General features: G+C 47.3%; 1 protein-coding gene across 1 annotated transcript; it reads left to right on the top strand.

Annotated features, from left to right (window-relative positions):
• Positions 1–24: 24 nt before the first annotated feature.
• LOC133343801 (isocitrate dehydrogenase [NAD] subunit alpha, mitochondrial-like) lies at positions 25–25,748 on the top strand. Its single transcript, XM_061553646.1, has 11 exons — positions 25–152; positions 3,389–3,460; positions 6,518–6,601; positions 7,999–8,113; positions 9,400–9,587; positions 12,923–13,056; positions 17,322–17,424; positions 18,311–18,375; positions 19,254–19,338; positions 21,353–21,505; positions 24,923–25,748. The coding sequence occupies exons 1-11, from the start codon at positions 117–119 to the stop codon at positions 25,001–25,003; spliced, it is 1,116 nt and encodes a 371-aa protein (XP_061409630.1). The 5' UTR covers positions 25–116; the 3' UTR covers positions 25,004–25,748.
• The last annotated feature ends 81 nt before the right edge of the window (positions 25,749–25,829 follow it).

Here is a 25,829-nt window from a genome sequence, read left to right as displayed (position 1 = left end):
GGTGGGTGGGTGGGGGGTGTGAAAGCCACACACACAGACACGCGCACAACACACGCACGCACGCAGACGATTCATCATCACTTGAGTGCGCTCGAAGCTGGGACGATATAGCCGGCATGGCAACGCGTGTATTTTTCAGGAAGCTAAGCCAGGTAAGATATAAACACAGCCATCATTGTCATCATCGATACGCCCGCGAGAGACCTGGCAGCTCGCTGGCCGGGGCTTAGATCGCAATTTGTAATTATTCCTGGACACAGATCCGTGAAATATCGACGTGCGTCGTAATTGTTTATCGCGCGCGCGTTGTTGCTCGTGTGTGCGTGTTCCGTGCCGGCTCCGCTTCGCAGGTTACACAACAGCGTGCCGCGTGACTCACGTGCAATGGGGCTACAGTGTCCACGTGCGTCCCAGCTAAATCCGGAGAATTTCCGCGTGCGTCGGCAGCTAATCCGTGCCCCCAAATGGGGATTACTCAGAACGTTGCCCTCGTTTCGTTAAGACGCAGACGTTGATGCATGCGCAGACGATCGGGAACGAACCCGTCGTCGCGCGTGTTGAATGTGCGAATTCACTCTTCTCTGGGAAGGTCAATGTATCCACCACCGCTTTTGTGAATTGACGAGCGGAGAAAATTGGCATTTGAGTTCGAAGCATGTGGCAGTGACTAATGAAATAATTAAATAGACTTCCGCAAAATGTGACTTTTTCCGCGCCAGTCTCGCCAATCTCTCGGCTTTTGAGAGGCCGCTCATTCATTCATGCGCCTGGCATTTCGGCGTTGGTGGTTTAGCGCGCGGCGCTTTCGACCCAGTCACCCGAGTTCCGTTCCCGGCCAAAGTTTTCATCACTGGCGAACAATCTCTGAACCTCTTCTGGGCCTCTCTTCACCCACTCGCACTGGCAAGTGCGGTGAAGTTGCGATCAAAGTGACGACACCGCGTGGGGAAGGCTTCCATCCAGCGGTGGATTGATATGGGAACTGGAACTGCGTTGCGCAGCGGCACTCGTTGAAGCAGGCAAGCTGTAGGAGCGGTGTTGAACCTTCAGGGTCTCAGTAGTCCGCCTTGTTAGACGACTGCTGCTGGGTTGCCACTTTGCATGACGAGGCCGCTCATTATATACAAGACTGGGCACTAGTCCACGTAAAAAAAGCAATATATATTTAAATTTGCATACCGTATGTACGTTGCTGTTGGGTATTATGAGTAAATAATTCTCCATAACAACGCGAATGAGTTTGTATACAATATTGAATTTTTTTGGTGTGTTGAACAGGGCATCGCACTTTTTGATTGAGTGTGCCTGCCAACAACAAAACACCAGTTCTTGGCATTTGTTCAAACAAACCGGACTGCTGGTGAGACCCACAAGGTCGAAAACGGTCCAGTTGTTGACTTGCTTTAACGAATTCTGCAGGATAATATTGTTCTGGAAAAGCCAGTTAGTCACTGGACTAAAATATGTTTGTATACGTGTGTTCGTGTATGGACTCTGTATAGAAACTGCGTGGCTTTGCGGCCACGTGGTTGAACAATGAGCGATATCCGTGGGTACGAAGACCTTCCCCCCCCACCACCCCCCATGGTTCACCATTAAGATCAGCAGAGGTGATTCATTGTTTACCCTTTATTATGCAATGGGATTATCACCTACCGGGATTGGCAAACGCACCCCCAACTTTTACTTTACAATAGAGGCGGAAACATGCGTCTTAGAATGTGTTCCCTCCACTATAGAGGATCAATAATAACAATGATTAACAGTAGTCCTGTGTAGAACCACTGTTGTATGAGGGTCTCCCCATGAGGATTGATTGGCCATACTTCACCACGCTGGTCAGTGCGGGTTGTGTACAGGGGAAGGGCCAATTCAGATATCACGCGCCACCGAAGCCAGTTAATATGCATGACATAACAGAGACTCGTATAGTACGGTATGCAAACCATAATGAGGGTTTATTGTGGTTAAAATATGACACGTGCGTATCACGTTCGCATACACGCTTGGTGGAACGTTTGGTAAGGAAATTAATAATACAGTATTCGATAATTTTCTTCTAGAAAAAGGTCAAACTGGCAGATAACATTTTTAAGGAACTGTAGTTTGTGAAGGTTGCAGACAACTTGAGTGCGAGTTGTGGGTTGTTCAGACTGGTTGACAAAGGGCAGAGGCGGGTACAACAGCATCGTGGCTGCGTGCTGGTGTATCTAACATTCACCTCGCTCACTTATCCCATAAGCACCCGGGTCTGTCCCGTGACCTGTCAAGGCGAGCCTTCGACAATCCACGTGGCCTCAAATCACACCTTGCCTGGCGCAAGCTCTTTGCGGTGACACGCAGTTTTATCGGTTTCATTGCCACACTCTCATTTTATTTTTGGTGATCTCCCCAAGTCACTCTTGCAAGTGAGACTCTCATCCTGGTCTCTGGAGTTCTCAGCTGGTCAATCAAATTTGAAGTTGATGCCACCGTCACTGAGTGGCGGATGCCGGCTGTTGTTGTTGTTGTGTCGACTTGTCTGAGTGTGTGTTTGCATTGTTTATTACGACTAGGTCTAAGAAGCCGTCCATAAATGACGTCACGCACTGGGGGGGGGGGGGGGGGTCAGACATTTGTGACGATGTGTGACGAGGGGGGGGGGGGGGGGTGAGAAATGTGACGTCACATCAAAATGCGCAACTTTAGATACATATAGACAACACGTTCTACTTAATTAAATATACTTTTTAATAAATGTTTTCTCCTACAACATCAGAGTGCAGCGCCACATTAAATACGTACTAAAATGACAATAGTTTAAAGTGATTTGAAGCATGTTTTATTTTGGGGGGGTGGTGGGGCAGAGCTTTGTGACGTCATATTTGATGGGGGGGGTCTGACTTTTTGTGATGCCGTGTGACGAAAGGGGGGAGGGGGTCAAAAATCGTCTAAAATCGCGTGACGTCATTTATGGACGGCCCCTAAGTCTATGTGTGTATACGATTATGTAAGAGAGTGTCTGTGTCTAAGAGTGTGTCTGTGTGTGTGTGTGACGAGTGGTCACAACTAACATCAGCGATGAATGAATATCTGAAACGGTCTTGGGTTTTCCCTAAGTAGACTCGGCCTTAAATGAGTGCCTGGTGCTGTGTTTAAATGTCAGCAATGGGGGCACATTGGCAGCCGGGCATGGTTTACGGCCACACCACTCCGTCATCGGTGCGCCGTGTCGCACCTCCATAGCTGACAGCACATGCCCCAAAAGTCTGTGTCGGCTACACGGGGGATATTTGTCTTTTGTGTGCACCGATGTGTCTGCGTGATTCTCTAAGTGACTGTGTTTGGACTGGCCCAGGCCGCCGTGACTGCATGCGGTTGACCGTGAATACTGTGCCTACCTGTGCAGGTGACGCGACTCCCGGCAGCGACGATTCAGCTCCAGCACCGACCCTGCGGCGAGCGGGCCTATAGCCAACAGGTGAGGAGGCACTTACGTGCACACACACACACACACAGCGCGTGTGCTGTGTGTGTGTGTCCCGTGCAAGTCTCGGCGTTCCCCCTACAGTCACCGGAGACATCAATACACATTCACCCATGGAAACTTCTATTCCCACCTTCCCTGGAATATATATAATTAATTAGTGTTATCTTCTTGGTTCTTTCGGTAAAGGCACGTAGAAGGGAAATAATAAAATAAAAAAATGTTAGATTTGTATTATTTTATTATTTCCCTTTTACGTGACTTTACCGAAAGAACCAAGAAGATGAATCCCTACAGTCACGAAAGCTTTAAATCGAAATTTAATTAGTTCTAGTAATAATAATGCATTTGGAGTGATTTGTCAATGCGTCGCTGGATGAAGGCTTCCCCCCACGTTGTGCCGGTCCTGCGCGGGGTCGGTGAAAAGTGGGAAACCCAATGTCCGTTCGGATATCACTCGCCACCTGATGTTAGCCTTGGTTGGGAATCAAACTCGGTGGCCGGGTTATCAGCGCAGTCTGCTAACCCCTGATCTCCATCGCTCTGTAATCTGAATTTATGCACCTCAAGATATGAAGATACAATCGGACGACACGATCACAAAGCAAAACAGATGGTGCAGGTGTACTACACGCCGCACGCAGGCAGGGATAATTGAGGAGACACGTGTGTTAATGTCATCTTAGTCGAGTCAATGACAACCAATGGAAGTTTAGTCAAGTCGGAGTGTGTGGATTTCTTGTAGTCCTTCTCTGAGTCGAGTCAACTAAAGCAGTCAAACATTAATCCACCGTTAGCTATTACATGTCCATGTGAGGAGTGCGCAATCCATCTCCCCCCATTATTATCAAGTCAATCATTCAGTGAACCCAGTGGCAATTATTTGCTTCTTCTACTTCAGTGCACTGCTTCCTCTAATAACATTAGGGAATTATCTTTGTCTGCATCCCAACCGTGAAGTTGATTTTGTCGCATCCTACGAGGCCTTTGGTGGGCGGCAGTCGTAGTCATTGTCACCTCCGATTAACACGTTTGGCTACGTACGGTGCGAAAGAAGTTCAACATACATCACACTTGATGATTTTTGTCCGCTCTTTGTCATCATTGACAAAAATTGTATGAACGTCTTGAATAACAAACATTTCCGTCACAGCACACACAGCACACACAGCACGCACGCACACACACAGCACACACACAGCACACACAGCACACACACAGCACACACAAACGGCCACAGTCACTGTGACCTAACTGTTGAGACCAGGAATATTTCAGGTGATTTTGTCATAGGCTTTCATGGACGTAGATAATAGTATGATAAACAAATGGACAACAGCCATTTTGTCACCAAAAATTTAACATCATATACACGCATCGGGCAAAAGGCCTTCCAAACAAATGTGATCCAGTGGCATTGATATAATCAGGCAAACCCAGAACCAGTTTCAGCTTTCCTGTTCATGTAAGAACATCAAGCAATCGAGGAAGCATTTGTTTAAAAGGCCAGATTGCCCGTGAAACTCAAAGAAGTCGAAACCGGTCCAGAGTTTTTCTGCTTGAACAAATGCTGCTGAAATCATTGATCCGAAGGCCCATAGGCCCGACGCAGACCAATGTTAATCTATCGTTTCAACACCCTCCAGCCAATTTGTCCCCCATTCAATCACGCTAATTTGGCGCACCCACAGCACTATGCCTCTCGTAATCTGTGGCTGCCCTTCGGTGCTGAAAGAAACCGTCCGGCGTGTCCACGCATATTGGTCTCCATGGGAATAAAAGGTCAATGGCAACGAGAGAAATAAGGGCAATTGGGACACCACAAAGGGCACGTGGAAGTCAGGGACGGTGGGATTGAGGAGGACACTCGGGGTCGCGGGAGGGCGCGCCGCTTGGCCCGGCTGCACGTGACATTCCAGCAGCTCGCGGGCGCCGGTTGCATCTGGACGAGAACCGTGAGCCCTGCAGGGTCATGGCTGCTGGCTCCGGCGACGCGACCTGCGGTGTGTGGAGCCTCGACGACGACGATGGACGGTTGTTTGCGGGTCTGCAAAAGCCACCGTAGGCAATTATGATTGGCGATTTTCTGGTTCCGATAAGAGGCGAATTCTGTGGCAGGGCAGTGAAGCTCGTGATGAACATGGCGGCCGAACGCAGTGTAAATTTTTTAGAAATGTGCAGCCCTTAGTCAATCCACTGATTGGATGAACGCCTCACCATAACCCTCGTGTCACGTTGGTGGTTCGGGTTGTTTGACCGTAGTTCACCAAAGCGAGCCTTGGTGAAGGGCAGGGAGCCCGAATGTCACTCGCCACTGATGTTAGCCGTGGCCAGGATTTAAATTAATTAAGTTCAGGCTGTTGGATTTGTAGCACAATGCACTGCTTGCTGTGCCACCGCTTTTCTGCCAGCGCATTGTTATACAGATTCATGTACAAGGTGAAGGTTTTTTCCTATATTAAATCTGACAAGGCTGGAGGCCTGGCTCTGTCGATGAGAGTCAGAAGATCATAATCGATCAATCATTTGCTGAATAACATTGGTGTGGAAGGCCAAAAGGTATATGGAGAAACATAACTTGAATGTAAAGTGGAAGAGAGACACTATGTAGTATGTGTTAAGTAAGCAGGGGCACAGTGGTAAGCGTGCTGTACGATGAAGCCCGATTTCTGTCCAAAGCTAACGTCAAGGGCTCCTCTTTAGCATCTCGCACTGAGCAGTGTGGTGAAATATGGTGAAATAACCCCCATGGCCGATGTGGCGTGGGGATGCCTTCATCTAACCAAATGTGTGCCCGGTTCTATACGTGTTAGATTTAACGCCTGCTAAGTATACCTTGATTGACTTAAGCTTAGCTCCGTTTAATTGTCAATCATTGCTTAGTTTTTAACATCATTCAGTGTTGCTAACCACTACGCTATCATTCCCCACATGCACACGCAGAGACAAAGAGACCATGCAAACGCACACACGCACACACGCACACCGCCCCGAGTTTTTCTTTGCTGAGAGTGACGGTGGCGTGCGTCTCTCTGCCCCGTCGGTGCCAAGGTGCGGACGGTGACGCTTATTCCCGGGGATGGCATCGGACCCGAGATCTCCGACTCCATCGTCAAAGTCTTCGAGGCGGCAAACGTGCGTGACCTCAAGGGATCATCAAGCTTGTGATGGCCACTGAGCCGGCAACGTGATGATTCTTCTTGGTTCTTTCGGTAAAGTCACGTAGAAGGGAAATAATAAAATAATAATAAAACATAATAAAATACAATTCTATATTTGAAGCTTTCGTGACTGCAAGGATTCATATTCTTAGGTTTTTTCGGTACCTACGTGACTTTACCGAAAAAACCTAAGAATATAAAATACAATTCTCACGACGTTTCGGCCACAACACAAGCAGCCGTCCTCTTGCGTTGTGGCCGAAACGGCGTGAGAATTGTATTTTATTATGTTTTATTTTTATTATTTTATTATTTCCCTACTACGTGACTTTACCGAAAGAACCAAGAAGATGAATCCCTGCAGTCACGAAAGCTTTATATCGAAACGTGATGATTGGCTAATTCGAATCTCGGCTTTCGCCACCCGTGATTAAAACGTGCTCTCAAGTTGTTGGTCTCAGCCTGCTCACCAATGACTGCGCACAAAAATATAAATCACGTGTTGAGTTGCACTTCATTTGGCTAATTTCCAGCTCTGAGAATTAAAAATGTTAATTTCGATGACATGTGACTGAGATTTCTCAAAAGCAAGGCGTGTGGGATAAAAAAGTAACTTTAAGGAATGTCAGAAGAAATTTTGTGATGCCACCTTCCACGGACTGTTCTCTAACACCGGGTGATGCGCTGCTCTGTAAGAGTTGAGAGTAGATTCTTCATCCTGTGGCATTACACCGTTCGGACATTTTTAATGAAGTGATTTTTTAAAGTTGTTCACATTGACTTTCTGAAATATTAAAGGTTTACTCGAACTGGTCAATACACATTTAATACCCCCCCCCTCACCCCCACTCAAATACGCAACAGGGTGATGCTCATCTCCAATTTACAGCCCTGAGCCAGTGCTGAAAATTCCACATTTTTATGGCAGGGACAAGTTTATCCATGTGACAACCACCGTTGACATCCCAATAATCGGTACTCCCTTTACCAACCGCGGAGATGATGGGCAAACTTCACACCAGGATTTGGACTCTTGAACCTTACAATTGTGGTTCTGGGTGCATGCCATACCTATAATAGTTTTGCTACATTTCTAGAGTCGGTAACAATTACATCAAAATGGCACTAACTTACATTAATAGCTTATTTTTCTTTAACCGGATGAGAACTCAAGAGGCGAGTATAGTGCCAATTGTAAAAAAATTACCTGGAATGCTGAGCATGGGTTAAACATACAGGAAGCGATGACAACGGTGTCACGCAATGACACATGAGCACAGAGCAAAAGCACAGCGCGTTCCTTCCCCGTGCATTCCTGCGGCGTTGCCGCGGAAGGCGTCGCCACTGAACTGCGTGCGGCTCCTCCCACAGGCCCCGATCCAATGGGAGGAGCGGCAGGTGACGGCCATCAGAGGGCATTCTGGGAATTGGATGATCCCCAGCGATGCCAAGGAGTCTATGGACCGGAATCTCATCGGACTCAAAGGTGCGTGGCCACGGGAGCGAATCATGTCTCCCTTGTGCTTCAAGGCTTGGTCCCCAGCAGCAGCAGCAGTAGCAGAAGGGGCCCTGTTTGGCAGTGGGTATTTTTTCGTGGTAATTTTTGCATTTTGAGAGTGAATTGCATTGTCTAGAGAAAACCTGTGCTTGAGAGGCGCTCGAATTCACATTCTACACAGATACACCTCATAGCCAAAGTAGGACATTCAATAATTGAGTCATTGATTAAAATAGATTTTCGTATTCATGATGCTTATGTTGTATCGTGTGTTTAATATTATTTTAGTTTCAATGAATATATCTTGTAGGTGACTGGTTCATGGAAAACTTGCAGCTACTACGAATTTTTTATGTTGCACAAGAACAAAAAGACAAACAATTTCCTTACATTTTTCCCAATTTTCTTCCGATTGTTTCAAATTCAAAGGTAATTTGTTTAATCAGATGACAACTCAAGAGACCATGATGGTCTCAATTTGCAAGAGTTACCTGGATCACCAAAATGACCAAATGGAAATCAAATCAAATAAAGTACAGCAATGAAGAAAATATAGATCAGAGCAAAAACAACTGTGTTACTTGAGAAAAATATTTGCTATTGACATCATGCCATGAGACAATCTGTCACAGGGCAGTACATCACACCATGTTGGAGGACAGCCAGTCGGATGAGCTATCAAAAACATCTCTGAGATCCCTTCAAGTCACCTTGTTTATCCACACACCAGGGGGTGCAATTTGCCACATGCCTTCCACAGAGAGAAATGTTTATCACATGGCTTTTATTTTTATTTTCAGCACTGAATTTAATTCCATAACTTCGTGGGAAATCTAATTTAAAGTGATAAGTTTTTTTTTCTTCTACAGCCACCGGTGACTGGACTGAGACCATCAACTTGCTAAATTTGAGAACTTGGTTTGATACCAGATGTCTTCTGGAATTGGAACTCATAATCTCATCGGTGTCAGCTCAATGCCCTGGCCTCCTGACCCATCCATCCACCTATGAGTAATCAATTGTTCAATGGAATCATGATCCCGAATAATGAAAATGGAATTGCGGATGAGATGGCGTGGGGGCGGGGGCCGGGACGAATCATCTATTTTTCTGAGCGAGTTCTGCAGTGAACTCAAGACGAAAATGTTCTGTAAAGCTTACAAAGCATAATCATAGTAGTTTCACGATAGCCTTTGCTCTATAAGAACAGTGCAAATAGAAGAAAAAAAATCATTTTTTCCAACTATTATTTAATTGTGCTCCCCCTCTCTCAGGTCCGCTGAAGACGCCCATCGCCGCGGGCCATCCCTCCATGAACCTGCTGCTGCGCAAGACCTTTGACCTCTACGCCAACGTGCGCCCGTGCGCGTCCATCGAGGGCTACAAGACCCTGTACAGCGACGTGGACCTGGTGACGATCCGCGAGAACACGGAGGGCGAGTACAGCGGCATCGAGCACGTGGTGCGTGACGCGACCACTGCACGCCCCGCACGGCGCACCGCTACAACAACAAAGCCCATACCCCATCCCGCACCCAAACTCGCCCTTCACCAACCCACACCTCCACACGCCGCACTCATTGTGCCACCGACCTAGTGACAGCATCAGTCTCAGTTGGCAGCCACCTTCCTGTGATGGAAGCCATGTGACCCTTGAGAAGAGCCCTCCAGCTGACGCGTGAGCGAGCAGTTGCGGGGCTGCACTTTCACCCTTAAGTATCTTCTCATGAAGGAAACCAGTTTGTTCACACACTGTTGATTACACTGGCAATTTACTCATATCCAGGGTAATGTGAAGAACGCTCTTGCCACATCCTATTATGCACATTTATCCGCAGAAAAAAATACTCCTGTTATGCACACAGTTATCTATGGATGAAATCGGATTCTATAATTACTTCCTGATGACTCAGGAAGTGGCAGCACCTCCGATTAGCACGGTTGGCTACGCACGGTGCGAAAGAAGTTCAACGTACACACATACGAATCCTCTTATCCGCAGAATAATACAGATCATAGGATGAATTGAGTGCTTCTGGGAGACCCCTTTGAGATGCCTCTCATGTTAAACACGGAGAAGAGTATGAACCTGCCCACTCTCCCAGGCGACTCCTATTGTCTGCCAAACAATGCAGATAATCGGAAAAATCCATCCGTGGTTAATAGGACGTTCTTCTCATTTATTGAGGGCACAGATAATATGGGCCTTGGAGAAGAGGTGTTCTCTGTATCGTTAGCTCAAAGCGATACTACTACACTGACCACAGAGGGATGATTTGCTGAGTCAGTTCGACAGGGTGTCGAACTTCTTGATTCTTTCGGTAAAGTCACGTAGAAGGGAAATAATAAAATAATAAAAATAAAACATAATAAAATAATTCTCACGACGTTTCCCAGCCGTCCTCAGGTGAAGAACAGGTCTGTCGGGAAGACATTCAGACGCTGTCTTCCCGACAGACCTGTTCTTCACCTGAGGACGGCTGCTTGCGTTGTGGCCGAAACGTCGTGATAATTATTTTATTATGTTTTATTTTTATTATTTTATTACTTCCCTTCTACGTGACTTTACCGAAAGAACCAAGAAGATGAATCCCTGCAGTCACGAAAGCTTTAAATCGAAATTTAGGGTGTCGAACCTTAATGGGAGGGGGTCGCTCTTCCACAGCACATCCCAGCCTCCTTGCATCCGGCTCCTCGCAGATTAAGGCCATGTCAACGGAGAAAACTCACTCAGTACGAGAGGAGATTGCTCCGTCGTAGTGGACGTCGGTCTGTGACTCTCTGTACTGCCACCGTGAGCTCCGTATGAACCAATCATAAAACGGATTCATGCATTTCTAGTAGCAAAATATGGTAATTCCAGACAACACAATACATGTATGATGGATAGGTGCACACAATGCATTATATATTTACCGTGTCACTATGGATACGCACGTACAGTGTATAACATATGTAAGTGCGAATTCTTTGCAGGACCCTCCTGAAAGCGAAAAGCTCTGGGAGGCTGCCCTGGGTTAAACGAGCAAAGTAAATGACACGAATTATGTTCAGAGAGAATATCCATCATAATAAATGACAGCCCTTCGTCAGTCGACTGCCGGATGAAGTACTATACTCTTAGTTTTTTCGGTAAAGGCACGTAGGTAAAAAATGAAATTAAAATTAATGAAAGTAATAATAGAAATAAAATAATACAAATCACGACGTTTCGGAGGCAACACAAGTCTCCGTCATCAGGTGGGACCGTCACAGCCAGATTTGCTGTATCAAGTGAGGCAGGGATTCCAAGATGCGAGTTCTTAAATACAAGTTAAGGGGGAGGAGGGGGGAGGAGCTTATCAGAATGTGGTAGCCAATGAATGGAACGTATTGGGAGGGGGGGCGTGGCTAAAAGAGAACACGAGGTGTTCGTGGACGTGTTTGTGCGCAAGCCCCTGTTGGTGCACATGATAGAAAATGAAGTAATCCTAGATTTAAAGCTTTCATGACTGCAAGGATTCATATTCTTAGGTTTTTTCGGTAAAGTCACGTAGGTAAGCTGCAGCTAATCCGGCTGTGACGGTCCCACCTGATGACAGAGACTTGTGTTGCCTCCGAAACGTCGTCATTTTTATTTTATTTTCATTAATTTAGATGTTTTACCTACGTGAATTTACCGAAAAAAACTAAGAAAAATGAAGTAATCCCCACGCCGTGTCAGCCATGGGGCTTGTTTGACCATACTTGACCACGCTGGACAATGCTGGGTTAAGTGACGGGGGAGGGGTGCCCAAGACTGGTGCAGATATTACTCTCTGCCAAGACTCCGAACTCAGGTCGCCGGGTTCGTTACACAATGTGTACATGGCCCCACCCCCCAATCACCGTGGACGTGTGCACGCAGACTCTGTGGCTATTGAGCTTGAGGCAGTGCGAGGCCTCGGCTCAGGTGACTACCTGTGCAGTGTGGTGGCTGTCTTGGACAATACATAACTCTTCCCGAGGCATTCAAAGTCACGGCCTTTGTCAGTGGCGTAAAAATTGCGCCACTCAAGACGATGCATTTAAACGGAGTTCTCTCCTCAGCTGGTATTGTGAGATATTCTTCTTCTTCCCATGATGTGTCCAAGTGTTGTTTTGTTGTGTGCCTCGGGGGTGGCAACCCTGCCAGCCAATGAAATGCAGAAGTAGTTTCTCTCGTGCAGATGCGGTCACGTTTAGACTCTTTGTACAGAACTTGACAACTGGGAGCGTATTAAGAGTCTACGGGGCGGAGGCGACGGCGCAGTGGGTGTCGAACTTGCGCTGTGCGACACAAAACATTGAATTTCAATCCCTGTCACGGCTAACATCAGTGGCGAGCGATATCTGAACCAGTTCTGGGCACCCCCCTGAAACAGCCCACATTGACCAGTGCGGTGAAGTATGGGTCAAAAACCCCAATGGCTGATTATTTATTTATTATGGTGTCCCCACCATCCATAACGGGGGCAGGAATCTCTAATTGTCAGAAAGATGATCCCATATAAACCGACCTGCAGTATAAACTTGTCTTGCTATTAGGGTCCTACCACCTTGAAAACCGACTCAACTGTTCAAAGCATTGCCCCAAACATGGAAACAGACACAAAACAATTATGCACGTACATGTTGCCCTACCAGCTTCCCGTCGGCTTCCATTCTGCTAATGAAATACAGACAAAGCGAACCGCACGTCGGAATAGCAAAATTTCGCAACTTTTTAAGAAGAAAAATGTATATCTATCTATCTATATCTAATCCTGCCCGGCCGTTTGTTCGCTTGCTGTGCTGAAGATCGTGGACGGCGTGGTGCAGAGCATCAAGCTCATCACAGACACGGCGAGCAGGCGCATCGCCGAGTACGCCTTCGAGTACGCGCGCGCCAACAAGCGCAGCACCGTGACCGCCGTGCACAAGGCCAACATCATGTGAGTGCACGCGATCCCACCCCGCGGCCACGGCGGGATTTAACCGCAGGTTCACTGCTGTCACACGGAGGGACGAGCCTTCCGTGCTCGCCACGGGGAGGAGACATGATGAGGAGGAGGAGTGGGGAGATACGAGGAGGAGTAAGAGGAGGATGAGGGGGAGGAGGAAGAAGACGACACGAGGAGGAGGGAGAAACGAGGAGGGGGAGTAGGTCGACACGTGGGAGACGCGGGGAGGTGAAGGGAGACACGGGGAGGTGCGGTGAGAGTGGAAGTGGTGTCCAAAGTCCACAGCCTTGTTTACGAGCGGACTGTCTGTCACCGGGATTTGCTGCTGTCTAAGCACCATATTGTGTAGTCGAACAAGTTATTTGTAGAATGGATAGGATGGACAGAAATGTGGCCATCCTATCCATTCTAAAAAAAAATGCGACTGATTACTTCCAACAGCAGTTATAGTCAGGATGCTAAAACGCATTGCATCAATCAATGTGAGAAACAATAGCATTTTGGAAACGGTAAGTTGCTCACCGCGAAAAAAAATTGGAATAAAACCACGCAACATTTAAAATCGGAATGGGTTGAATCATTTTCTCCTGCCGATTAACAGAAGCTCATTGGTGCGATGCTGGCGACGTGAGCTGCCAAGTCGCTCGCGAATTGCTCTTCGTGGCGGTAGAATACGTCGCTCACGCGAAGGGGGCTCTGACAGCAAACACGACGTCACAGCAGCTGTCGACATGTCCAACGTCCGCACCCGTCGCTTGTAAATAGAGTGCTGCCCGACTCGTACCGTTGCATATGCAGTCATGTTGATTATAGTGTACGATGGCTATAAGTGGGTAAAAAAGAAAAAAAATTAATAGAAGTAATAATAGAAATAAATAGAAGTAAAATAAATAGAAATAAAATAATTATTACTTCTATTAATTTTATTTTTTATTTTTTATCTACGTGACTTTACCAAAAAAGCCTAAGAGTATGAATCCTTGCAGTCACGAAAGCTTCAAATCTAGAATTAGGCTATAAGTGGTTTCCCACGACCAGAGATTTCCACTTATTAGTGTGGTGGCACAAAGGTAGGGTAGAAGGCTCCGAGTTCGAATCCTAGTTTGGCGGTTGACTCAGCCCATCGTCCGTCCGGGCATCGATAAACACGAGTACCAGGTTAAATTTCGATTTAAAGCTTTCGTGACTGCAGGGATTCATCTTCTTGGTTCTTTCGGTAAAGTCACGTAGAAGGGAAATAATAAAATATCAATCAGGTGAGGACGGCTGCTTGCGTTGTGGCCGAAACGTCGTGAGAATTATTGTATTATGTTTTATTTTTATTATTTTATTATTTCCCTTCTACGTGACTTTACCGAAAGAACCAAGAAGATGAGTACCAGGTTGTTGCGAAGGCAAACGGTGATTGTCTGATTGAGAGACTAACCCCTGACATAGTAAGGATGAATTTCTACGCCAGCCTCAAGGCTGCAAACTGGAGATGAACACCTAGCAGGAAATCACTGTCACTTCACTTCTGTCGGTGACATTCATCGCCTGCGACCTGGGCTTCAGATTAGACTCCTGCTTTTGCTTTCAATGAGGATTGCACTTTTTAATTTTCTCCAGATTGCTCTGCAAATAAGTGGACGAATGCATTTTTTGAAATTTATCACGCAAGTTTTTATTTTATTCGTAATGGCCAAGTCATATATATTCCCCTCTACAATCATGATGAGGCAATATTCTGAAATTTAAAATGTTCATATTATCACGTTTTATTACAGTACGTAATATAACCAGGAGTGGATGGACGTTCGAAATGCAAATGGTAACGATGGAATAGAAATATGATGGTCAATTCATTTGTATTAGTTTGACATAATCCGCACGGAAGAGTGAAATGGGAATGATCGTCATCAGCCACGATCAATCCACTGCTGGATGGAGGCCTCAAGCCATCGCAGTCACTCACGGCTTTGCGATGTGACAAACCACCTTCATCGTCCATGCCCGCCAGCTGATTTGACTGCTCCATCTCCACGGCCACCCTCCTTTCAGACGTGTCCCAGAATGGGAATGATTCCATGGAACGTTCAGTGATTAGCATTCACCCTCGACTGCCACGATTGCTGCTATTACCACGACTACTGCTAATGAGAACAACATATGGTTCTCAATTGTCATTTAAATACCCATTATAATTCCCATGACTATTCTGCCCACTTAATTTTTCTCACAGTGTGTAACATTGTTAAGAATGCTAATTATTTACCTATCGGAGCTCCACTGAATCTGAAGACGTTTTGTTCAGGAGGGTCCTGCTGACACCGGAACGTTGGGACAATTTAATGAATGAGCATTTACCGTCACGAGGGAGTAAACCGGAGTCACCCAGAGGGAAACCCACCACGACGATCAAGGGGTGACTCTTTAACGCCGCCACCTTGCCAGGTGCAAGCTCTAACACCTGGCTCAGCCTTGTCGGCCCTTCCGACATCTGACGACGTTATCCATCGGGGTGATTCACTGTTCGCTTGCAAAGCCGACAGCGTTTGACACAACAACAACAACAATAACAGAGGACACGCAAAACTGCTCGGGCGCGCTCTCGGCTCGTTCACAGCGCTCCGCGATCGCAATCACCGGGAACGACAACGTCACTGCGACCCCTTTTGTCCGTGCTCCCCTATCGATGTCCGTACAGCCGGGCTTGCTCGCCGATGTGCGCAAGCCGGGCATCTGCCAGCTGTGCACACTGTTTGCCTGGCGTGGAGGGGGGGGGCCCAGTGTTTGCCAGCGCAAGGAATGAAGATTCATGACCCTGCTGTCACCCGTTTTCCCTGCCGTGCGGCGAGCCGGGCTCATTGCCGTGACTCACAGGCGCAACGAAGCTCGGCCATGAGCTGGTTCCGCTTTTGTGGATACTCCTGATTTGACTTGATCCGTGTATTGCGCTGCTTGCAGCGGCATTATGCAGCTATGCTAAGGTGTAGCCAAGCAATGATTTACCTACACTACCCCCCCCCCCCCCCCCCCGTTGTCCTGCCAGCGATTTGATGCATTTTCACAATTCGGCAGTTAGGATTTAATTCAACAATTGTTTCCGTCTCTTTGCCTCATTTGTAGCGTCCCATTTGTATTTTTAAGCTTGTGTTTCTGTTGTCTGCTCGATTACACTATCCTACGCTCCATTAGCCTAAATTTAACGTTAGAATATGATGTTGCGTACTTTTAAAAATGTAATTGTCGCATGCACTAGTCTATGCACGTATTGTAAGGAAAAATAATCGATTTAAATTTAAATGATCCACCGTTACGCAGTGTTATCACAGCGTTGCAATGTCTGAAGAAGCAATCGGTTTCCTGCTTAATGATTTTGGTTGTCTTCCTCTGATACAAGTGTTGATACAACAAGCGTTGTTGATCAGCAGGTATTGAGCTGTTTCCTCAGAGAAAATAGGTGGCATTGATCCAAGAGCGCATATCGGTGCACCACAAATCCTGGACCGGGTTAATTCTCCACTTGAACCGAATATCCACTAAACGAATTTTATTTTAAGGGGTGACCAGGTGTTTTGTGTGTGCGTGTACATGTGTGTACGTGTGTGTACATCTGTGTACATGTGTGTACATGTGTGTACGTGTGTGGGCGTAGTGCCGGCCACTCAGCCGTTCATGTGCCGTGCCGGCCTTGATAGGTGCTCACTAACAGCACTTGCCCTGACAGTCTGTTAAAGAGGCGGCAGGTTGTATGTGCCGTGCCGGCCTTGATAGGTGCTCACTAACAGCACTTGCCCTGACAGTCTGTTAAAGAGGCGGCAGGTTGTATGTGCCGTGCCGGCCTTGATAGGTGCTCACTAACAGCACTTGCCCTGACAGTCTGTTATACAGGCGGCAGGTTGTTGTTTTCTTCCAATGCAGAAGCTGAGCCGTATCCCTCGCGTCCCTAACCTAATCAAGTCAGGACGCACGTAGACAAAACGGTGATAGGATGTCTTCAGAGCACGCTAACGGCCGTCACGCGTAAAAAACGTGTCATTAGCCCCGCCCCTGGCCCTGCTTGGCCTCGACCCAGATTCAGGTGTTTACAGAGGTCGCCAGCCTATTGGTATTCGGCTCGGCCTGGTAAATAACCAGTGGAAAACTAACCATATTGTGTGTGTCCCCCCCCCCCCCCGCGTTTTCTCACGTTGGACAAGGGGTACGCGTGTGCCGTGTCTGGTTGGCCGCGTGGTGTTGTAAACTCCCTCTGTTGTCGTCACGTGTCCTGGCAGGCGCATGTCGGACGGGCTCTTCCTGCGCAAATGCCGCGAAGTTGCAGAAAACTACAGGGACATCGAGTTCACGGAGATGTTCCTGGACACCGTCTGCCTCAATGTGAGCGTCCCTCCAGCGTGCGCTCAACGGTCCCGGCTGTGGCCGTCTGTGTCCTCGCCGCCCGCTCCGCTCGTCCATCGCGTTGCGTGCGCGGTGCAAAAATTATATGGCACAATCGAACGCCTCTCATCCGTGGCCCTATTACCCATGACTCCCGGTTATCTGCTGGACGTATAGGATCTGTCAAGACCTATATTATCCACACCCAGCTTCTTTGTGTTATCCATGCTCGTATGTTTTCCTCTCCCCCTCCCTCCCCCCTAATTTGTGAAATGGAAGCCGTTCCCAAAATATGGAGGGAAAAACCTGAAGACGCGGAGAAAAATCCACGCGACCACGGGGAGAACATACAAACTTCAAATATATATATGCGTCAGGGTCGAACCCATAACCTCCTGTATACCAGGCGAGGGAGTTAACATCTCGGCACCGTGGCGCCCTACTGTCATTGTTGATGCAGTTGCCCCAACTCTAACATGAATTGCCCTTCGTAGAAGTGTCAGAATAAACCGTGTGAGTCAGCTTTTAGTTTTAACAACTTTACTTTAACAAAAAAAAATATGAATCGCAAGCTTAGTTTATTGGTGGGTGAGAAGGTTTGTTGAATAAACTCAATTGTTGCAGGATAAACGAGAAGCAATGCTTCTTCGCATATCGGGTAACTTCTCTTCTCGTTGAGCTTCAATCCTGAAGGAGGGGGGAAGCGGGGGGGTGGAGGGGAAGAAACCTGAGTAGCTTTTGTCTCCTCTGCGCTGCTGAAAAAAATCCAAACCGTTGGCATCTAGGAGGAAAAACGAATGAATGAACGCAACTGTTGTTTGGTGGTTGTGGCGGTGGTGGAAAATAACTTGAAATGAATGTCGTCCCCATGGTGACGTCGCCACAGATGGTGCAGGACCCCACCAAGTTCGACGTGCTGGTCATGCCCAACCTGTACGGGGACATTCTCAGGTGAGCGGGGACAGTGCGGATTCAGTCAGACACGTGCCCAGCCTGCCAACTCGGAGGGGCTTGTGGAGGCAAGCCCCACTTTTATCCTGTTTGGACCTGGCAGCGCTGTGCACTTTGACCTCTATATATATAAAAAAAAAACGTACTGACTGTACATTTATTTTGTCGTTAATCGTCCCCCTATCTCGATTGAAAACTAGTTTTCTAGATTGAAAACTCGTTTCTTTAGAACTGCTTTTTTGTGTGTTTAGTTTGTTGTCTCCCCACCCCACCGCACCTCCGATAAGCACGGTTGGCTACGTATGGTGCGAAAGAAGTTCAACATACATACGTAAATTTCGATTTAAAGCTTTCGTGACTGCAGGGATTCATCCTCTTGGTTTTTTCGATAAAGTCACGTAGAAGGGAAGTAATAAAATAATAAAAATAAAACATAATAAAATAATTCTCCACATAACTTTGAGATCCTTCAACAAGCTCCGTGATAAGAAGGCTCAGCTAATCGAGTCTCTTACCTTTCTGAAGAACCTCCATCCCAGCATAAATAGTCGCTCCAAGCCTGGAGCGTGCCATTCAGACTCTGTCTACTTGACGGACCTGTTCTCCACCTGAGGACGGTTGCTTGCGTTTTGGCCGAAACGTCGTGAGAATTATTTTATTATGTTTTATTTTTATTATTTTATTACTTCCCTTCTACTTTACCGAAAGAACCAAGAAGATACATACGTAAATTTTCACCCTTCTGTTACTCCCACCATGATAACTGCTCCAATGAACTTCACTCATTGATGCCACTGACTGTTTCCTCTCATCCCTGTGCTCAGCGACCAAAATAATTGTTTGTTCGTTTACGTATTTATTTCCCCGTGTGCGCGCAGTGACCTGTGTGCTGGTCTCATCGGAGGGCTCGGGGTCACTCCCAGTGGCAACATCGGAACTGGTGGGGTCGCCATCTTTGAGTCGGTAGGTGGTGCGTGCCGGCCGCCTGTCCCCCAGTGCCTCCATCGTCCCCGTGTCCCGTTAACGGCTCATGAAACACACTCCTCCTGCGGAGGGAGCTGGTAGGAACGTTGAGTTGCTTGGTCAATGGCCTGCAGGGTCAACGGCGGCGTGGTGTATTCCGCAAATATGCCCGACTGTGAGGGCGTGCACAAGCCGGCGTGAGTAGGTTAAACGTTGAGTTTTATAAGGGCACCACGGGGTGACCAGCCCCTCCCCACCCAGCCCCACCCCTTCCTCCCACCTCCCACCCAGCCCCACCCTCCCCACCCAGCCCCTCCCCACCCTCCCCACCCAACCCCTTCCCACCCTCCCCACCCAGCCCCTCCCCACCCTCCCCTCTCCACCCAGCCCCACCCCTCCCATTTTTGGATGCACGACAGATGGACGGACACAATAATCCCCTGTGGGCTGGTGTAACCAGGAGGTTCCTACCAGTATTAATGGGCGTTTGTGTGTGGATACTCGAGGGGAATGGTCGTGTAGAGGTTAGTGCGCTGCGCCACAAAACCCAGTGACCTGAGTTCGATTCCCGCTCATGGCCAACACCGATGACGATTATCTGAACCGGTCCTGGGCCTCTCCTAGGTCGACTCAGTCTCAAAATTAGTACCTGGTGTGGTGTGTTAACAACAGTTCCAAACGCTACAGGGTAATCCTGGTGACATGGGTTCAATTCCCGGTCATCCACAACACCAAAGGCAAACATGGCATCTGAACCCGTCGCGACTCTGACAGACGAACGGCGTTTGTGGGCCGTTTTCAAGTGGCAGGCCTCATGTGACTGTGGCCTATAATAATCTTCATTTGTAAAGCGCCTTGCATACCACAAGGTTCAAGGTTGTTTGCATGAAGAGAAGCAAATATGACTATAACAGTAAAATAATCACAAGATTCCAGAATAAACTCAAAGGCTAATATATAGTTTTTAATTCGGTCTGATGCCTTGATTTAAAAGTAGTCTGTGCACCTTTTGGCATCATCTGGTCCTACCCATGTGAGACTAGGCTCTAAGGAAAGCTGTCTCAGGTGTGGACCAATCAACTTCAAGGACAGTGCATATATTATCAGAGTTATGTTTTTTGTTTGCATTATGGCTGCAGGTATTGTAGTCTATGAAAACATGACTTCTTGTAAAAAAAGGTGTCAGTTTTGTTGCCAGATAGAAGGGTCAAAAACCAATTATCATAGTCCCTGCGAGTTCCACTCTCCTGCCCTCGTCATCCGGAACTCTCTCTCCCGCCGCAAGCTCCCTCTACCTTCATGAGTTTGGCTCCCGGCTCCGCGCTTTCTCAGACGCACACGGGGATCCACGAGCATGCCGTGCTCCGCGCCTCCCGAGTTGGCGATCGGACGACGGCTCGTCGTCCATCGCGCGACATTTGCGGGCGATATATACGGTGACTGCGAGTCTCACCATTGGAACCTCATTTGCCAGTAAAAAATATGATAATTGTTTTTTTACCCGTCTATCTGGCAATAAAACTGACACCTTTTTTACAAGGAGTCATGTTTGCATAGACCACAATACCTGCAGCCAAAATGCAAACAAAAAACATAACTCTAATAATATATGCATTGTCCTTGAAGTTGATTGGTCCACACGCGAGACAGCTTTCCTTAGAGCCTAGTCTCACATGGGTTGGAGCAGATGACGCCAAAAGGCGCACAACTCAAAGACAATGCACCATCAGTTTATGAGAGCTCGGGGTAAGCATTTACACCATTTGAACCTCATTAGGCAGTAAAAAATATGATAATTGTTTTTTTACCATTTTATCTAGCAACAAAACTGACACCTTTTTTTACAAGGAGTCATGTTTGCATAGACCACAATACCTGCAGCCATAATGCGTCATCTGGTCCAACCCATGTTAGACTAGGCTCTAAGGAAAGCTGTCTCGGGTGTGGACCAATCGACTGCGAGAGTCTGTTAACGGGGACCCGCGTGCCCTCGCCGCGCGCGTTTCACCTCCAGGTGCACGGCACAGCGCCGGACATTGCCGGGAAGGACCTGGCGAACCCCACGGCGCTGCTGCTGAGCGCCGTGCTCATGCTGCGCCACATGCAGCTGCAGGAGTTCGCGCGCCGCATCGAGGCCGCCTGCTTCGACACGATCCGCGACGGCAAGGCGAGTCGTTTTTATTAAAACATTTGTATTTCTTATTCATGAGCCCAAAAAAAACAGGAGTCGCAGAGGAGATGCATTCCACACTAGCTCCAGCCGCAACCTCTTTTTGAGAAATTCCCCACCAAATGGGTCACCCGGGTTCACTACCTTGCAACGGGAGGGATAACGGCCGGGAGGAGTGGGTTAACCAGGAAAGGGGGAGAAAGGGGAAGAAAGGAAGTGAGGGGCGGGGGGATAAAACCGGGTCAGGGGGAGATGGAATATAGCCGAACCAAACATAATAAAAATTAAATGATGTAAATGCGAGTTCTGGGTCAGCCGGTGTTGTTTCTTTTCCCCCCATGGGTTTTTTTTTATTAATCGCGGTTGCTGTGCACAAGGCCCACAAGTCCCGAAACGACGAGTGACCATCAACAAACGGCACTGTTGAAGCAGTAATAGATAATCGTTACGGCATTCTCCAGATGATAAGATGCCCCAGAAAGTAAAAAAGGACTCTCAAACTATGCCATGCAAATCTGGTCTCACACGACAGCCACCCCTACTGGATCATGAGAACTCACAAATTTTGCTTTAAAATTACAGGGCGGCAGGGGGGGGATGACGTCTCATAATAATCTGAAGGGTATGGTAATATATGTCTTTGAGTTGAGCAAGGTTATGAAAATATACGCTGGGAGGAAAGAGGCCGAGAGGGTCAGTTAAGAGGCACGAGGGAGCTGCCTCCGAGTGCCTCTCTGCTGAGCTCAAATCAATCAGCTGCACTTTGGTGGCACAGGGTGGAGTGATGCACGAGCAAACGCTTCTCGCCGTCCTCATCTTTGATCTTACTTTAATTTATATAGCGCAAACATTTCTCATTCTCTGATCAGCGCCTCGGTTAAGGCGCCTTGGTTAAGGCGCTGACTGGAGAATTAGCATTTTTCTTCTTCTTGGTTCTTTCGGTAAAGTCACGTAGAAGGGAAATAATAAAATAATAAAAATAAAACATAATAAAATAATTCTCACGACGTTTCGGCCACAACGCAAGCAGCCGTCCTCTGGTGAAGAACAGGTCTGTCGGGAAGACAGCGTTCTTCATCTGAAGACGGCTGCTTGCGTTGTGGCCAAAACGTCGTGAGAATGATTTTATTATGTTTTATTTTTATTATTTTATTATTTCCCTTCTACGTGACTTTACCGAAAGAACCAAGAAGATGAATCCCTGCAGTCACGAAAGCTTTAAATCGAAAATTAGCATTTTGTACGTTGAAACAGTGTGATGAGATTGAGGTGAGTTGATGAGAAGGATGGTAGCGCATGATGAATATGATGATGATGATGCGTGATATAAACGATGATGAAAGTGACAATGGGTGGTTGATGATGAGTGAGTACGATGAATGGGTAGGCAAGCTGGGAAGAGGGACGGTGTTAGTAATGGGGAATGGAAGGGGAAGGGGAGTTGGAGTAAGCGAGGGAAAATATTTTACACAATGAGACCTCCTTTACCAGTGGCAAAATATAGTAGTAGGTTTTTACCCTTTCAACTGGTACAAATAACTGACACCTTTATACAAGGCATCATGTTTGCAATAACCATAACACAAACTCTGATGATGATAATGATATGCACTGTCCTTGAAGTTGATAGTGCGCTGTTTTTTTAGTTGTACGCCTTTTGGCGTCATCTGGTCCAACACCAATGGAGACTAGGCTCTAAGAAAAGCTGTCTCGGGTGTGGACCAATCAACTTCAAGGACAGTGCATATCATTATCATCATCAGAGTTGTTTCTTTTTGTTTGCATTTTGACTGCTTGTGTTGTGGTTATTGCAAACATGATGCCTTGTATAAAGGTGTCAGTTTTTGTACCAGTTGAAAGGGTAAAAACCTACTACTACTCTGAGGGAAAATAAGTGTGTGTTTTTAGGGAAGAACGAAAAACAGTGAGTCAGGATGATTTGCTTTACGTGTAGGGGAAGTTTGTTCCAGGGGGCCAGAAGCGAGAGAGAACGGAATCGTAAATAAGGGTATTTACCTGTAATATACAATACAATTTAAATACACAACATAATTGTAATATACAATTGAAATATACAATACAATTGTAATAGACAATTGTGGGCGTCTAAATGCAACTGCATCTCGAGACAAAGTACAGAAACAGTGCGCATATTTATTTTGCAGAACCGGTCAGTCAATATCAAATAATAATTAATGATGATTTTGAATAATTTACCCAGCAATGCCGCATTGGGTCTCCAAGATTTTGTGTTGGAAGCATCCTGCAGTGGGATGTGTGGCCAATCCCATTAAAGAGTGTTTGACTAGTGGGAGGAAAATCAGAGTACCCAGAGAAATCCGGCACATGTATGCACGTTGAACTTCTTTCGCACCGTACGTAGCCAACCATGCTCATCGGAGGTGCAGGGGAAGGACACCAAACTAGACACAAAAAGCAGTTCTCAAGAATTGAGTTTTCAATTTCGATTTAAAAGTGCACATAGCCCCAGTGGCTTCCTAATATCAAAAGGAAGAGCGTTCCAGATGGTCACGGAAGCACATCTGAAAGCGCGCGATGTGGTAACCGTCTTTATTTGACGGCGAGCCAACAGCCGCCGCCGCTGCTGCAAGGATGACCGAAGTTCGCGTGCTGATGGTTGATGCTCCTTGACCAGATCAGCGAGGGCTACCCCCCCCCCCCCCGCGCATTCCCCGGCTTTTGGCGAGCCACCGACAATAAGCCGTCGCCGCATCGCGGTGCGCGAGAGGGGCAGCGCGCAAAGAAACTACCACCATCCCCTGGCCGCCTCTCAACCCTGCCTCGCCACGACATCGAACGGCGCTATCTGTTAGGCGCACGCCGTCAACTTGCTTGCTGAGAGTGTCAAATTGATTTGACCACGGACACCCCTGCGATGGTCCCCCTCCCCCATCGGGATGGCTTTGATGTGTGCACGCGAGCCAGCGGGTGACGACAGCGCCCAATATCTTGAGTCCCACGCCCCAGCGGAACGCAGCAGGCCGAGTTCTGAGCGCCCCGCTCGAGTGCCTGATTAAATGTTTTCATAAAAAACAAAAAAAATCGCTTTGAAGTGAGGAAACGCCAGGATTTCTTCCTGCAATCCATTTTTGTCCTATTTGGGTTTTCTCCCCTCTCTGTCCTCGCGTGTATCCTTCTCACTATTTCTTTTGTCGTACTCGTTACCTGCTTTTTTTGGCCTGCTCCCTATATCGCAGCTGGAGATCGCCACGGTTATGTGCGCATGGCGTCAAGGCACTTGAAAGATGTGATGCGTACCCTGGGGTGCTCTGCACTGTTGTTGAATATATCGATAATAATAAAATAGCCCCGGCATCATACAGGAGGGCCCTTCGTTCCTTAGCCCAATGGACAGCGCCGGCATACTAACGATGACTCCGTCTCTCTCAACAGGTGGTTACAGGAGACCTCGGTGGCCATTCCAAGTGTTCGGAGTTTACCGAAGAGATCTGCCGCCGGGTGAAAGACCTCTAATCTGCACCGTTCTCTATTTATTTTTGTCCTTATGCTGCTCTCTACCGCTATGGCAACTACGTGCTCAGCATTAGCGCTGAAGGTGCAAGCAAATTAAAAAAAACCCAGTCTGTTGCACAATTATTTTGCACTCGTATTTCCGCTGTTGTATTGTTAGAAACTCAAAAAGAGTGGCGGCGTGCGTGCGTGCGAGTGTTTAACGCATTGCTGCCAAGGTCAGACGGCTCTCGCATTTTAACGTCTGAAAATGAACCGCACGCGGAGATGGGCTGCCGTCTGGCAATCGGCAGTGGCAGTGACGATCGTGGATGTAACGGCACAACTGATGATGCAAACGTGTATTTTTTTCTTGGTTATTAAGAAGCGGTGCTGATATTCACTTCATATATGTAGTGCACACACACACACGCACGCTCTCACGAATCCACGCACGCGCGCGCACGCACACACGATATCATTATATGTGGACAATCAACTTGGGTAGCGACTTTAATTAGATGTCTGTGCATTTTCCCGAGGGTGCTCCCTGTAGCGCACAGAGCATTTAAAAAAAAAATTCAGATACGTATGTATGTGTAAGTACGTATGTCCGCACAAGGAACAACACTTTTTTCTTCCTGGTACACACACAGAGATCTATTTTCTTGTCATGGTTGTACGATATATTTAAACATATGCCTATATATAAAGCAAATACCGAGCCGCACATGTACACTATTTACTTGAATAAAAAATATGCACGTGGTATGCCGTCTCACGACTCGGGTTCTTGATCACGGTGTCTGCGTGCTCGCCTCCGTCGAGTCCGTTTAAGCCGTCAGAGCTT

The sequence above is a fragment of the Lethenteron reissneri genome, chromosome 18 (assembly GCF_015708825.2).
Source record: "Lethenteron reissneri isolate LAM-NWPU_2019-01 chromosome 18, ASM1570882v1, whole genome shotgun sequence".
In the NCBI taxonomy this organism is placed as follows: Eukaryota; Metazoa; Chordata; class Hyperoartia; order Petromyzontiformes; family Petromyzontidae; genus Lethenteron; species Lethenteron reissneri.
This window is presented reverse-complemented; position numbering and strand designations above follow the sequence as displayed.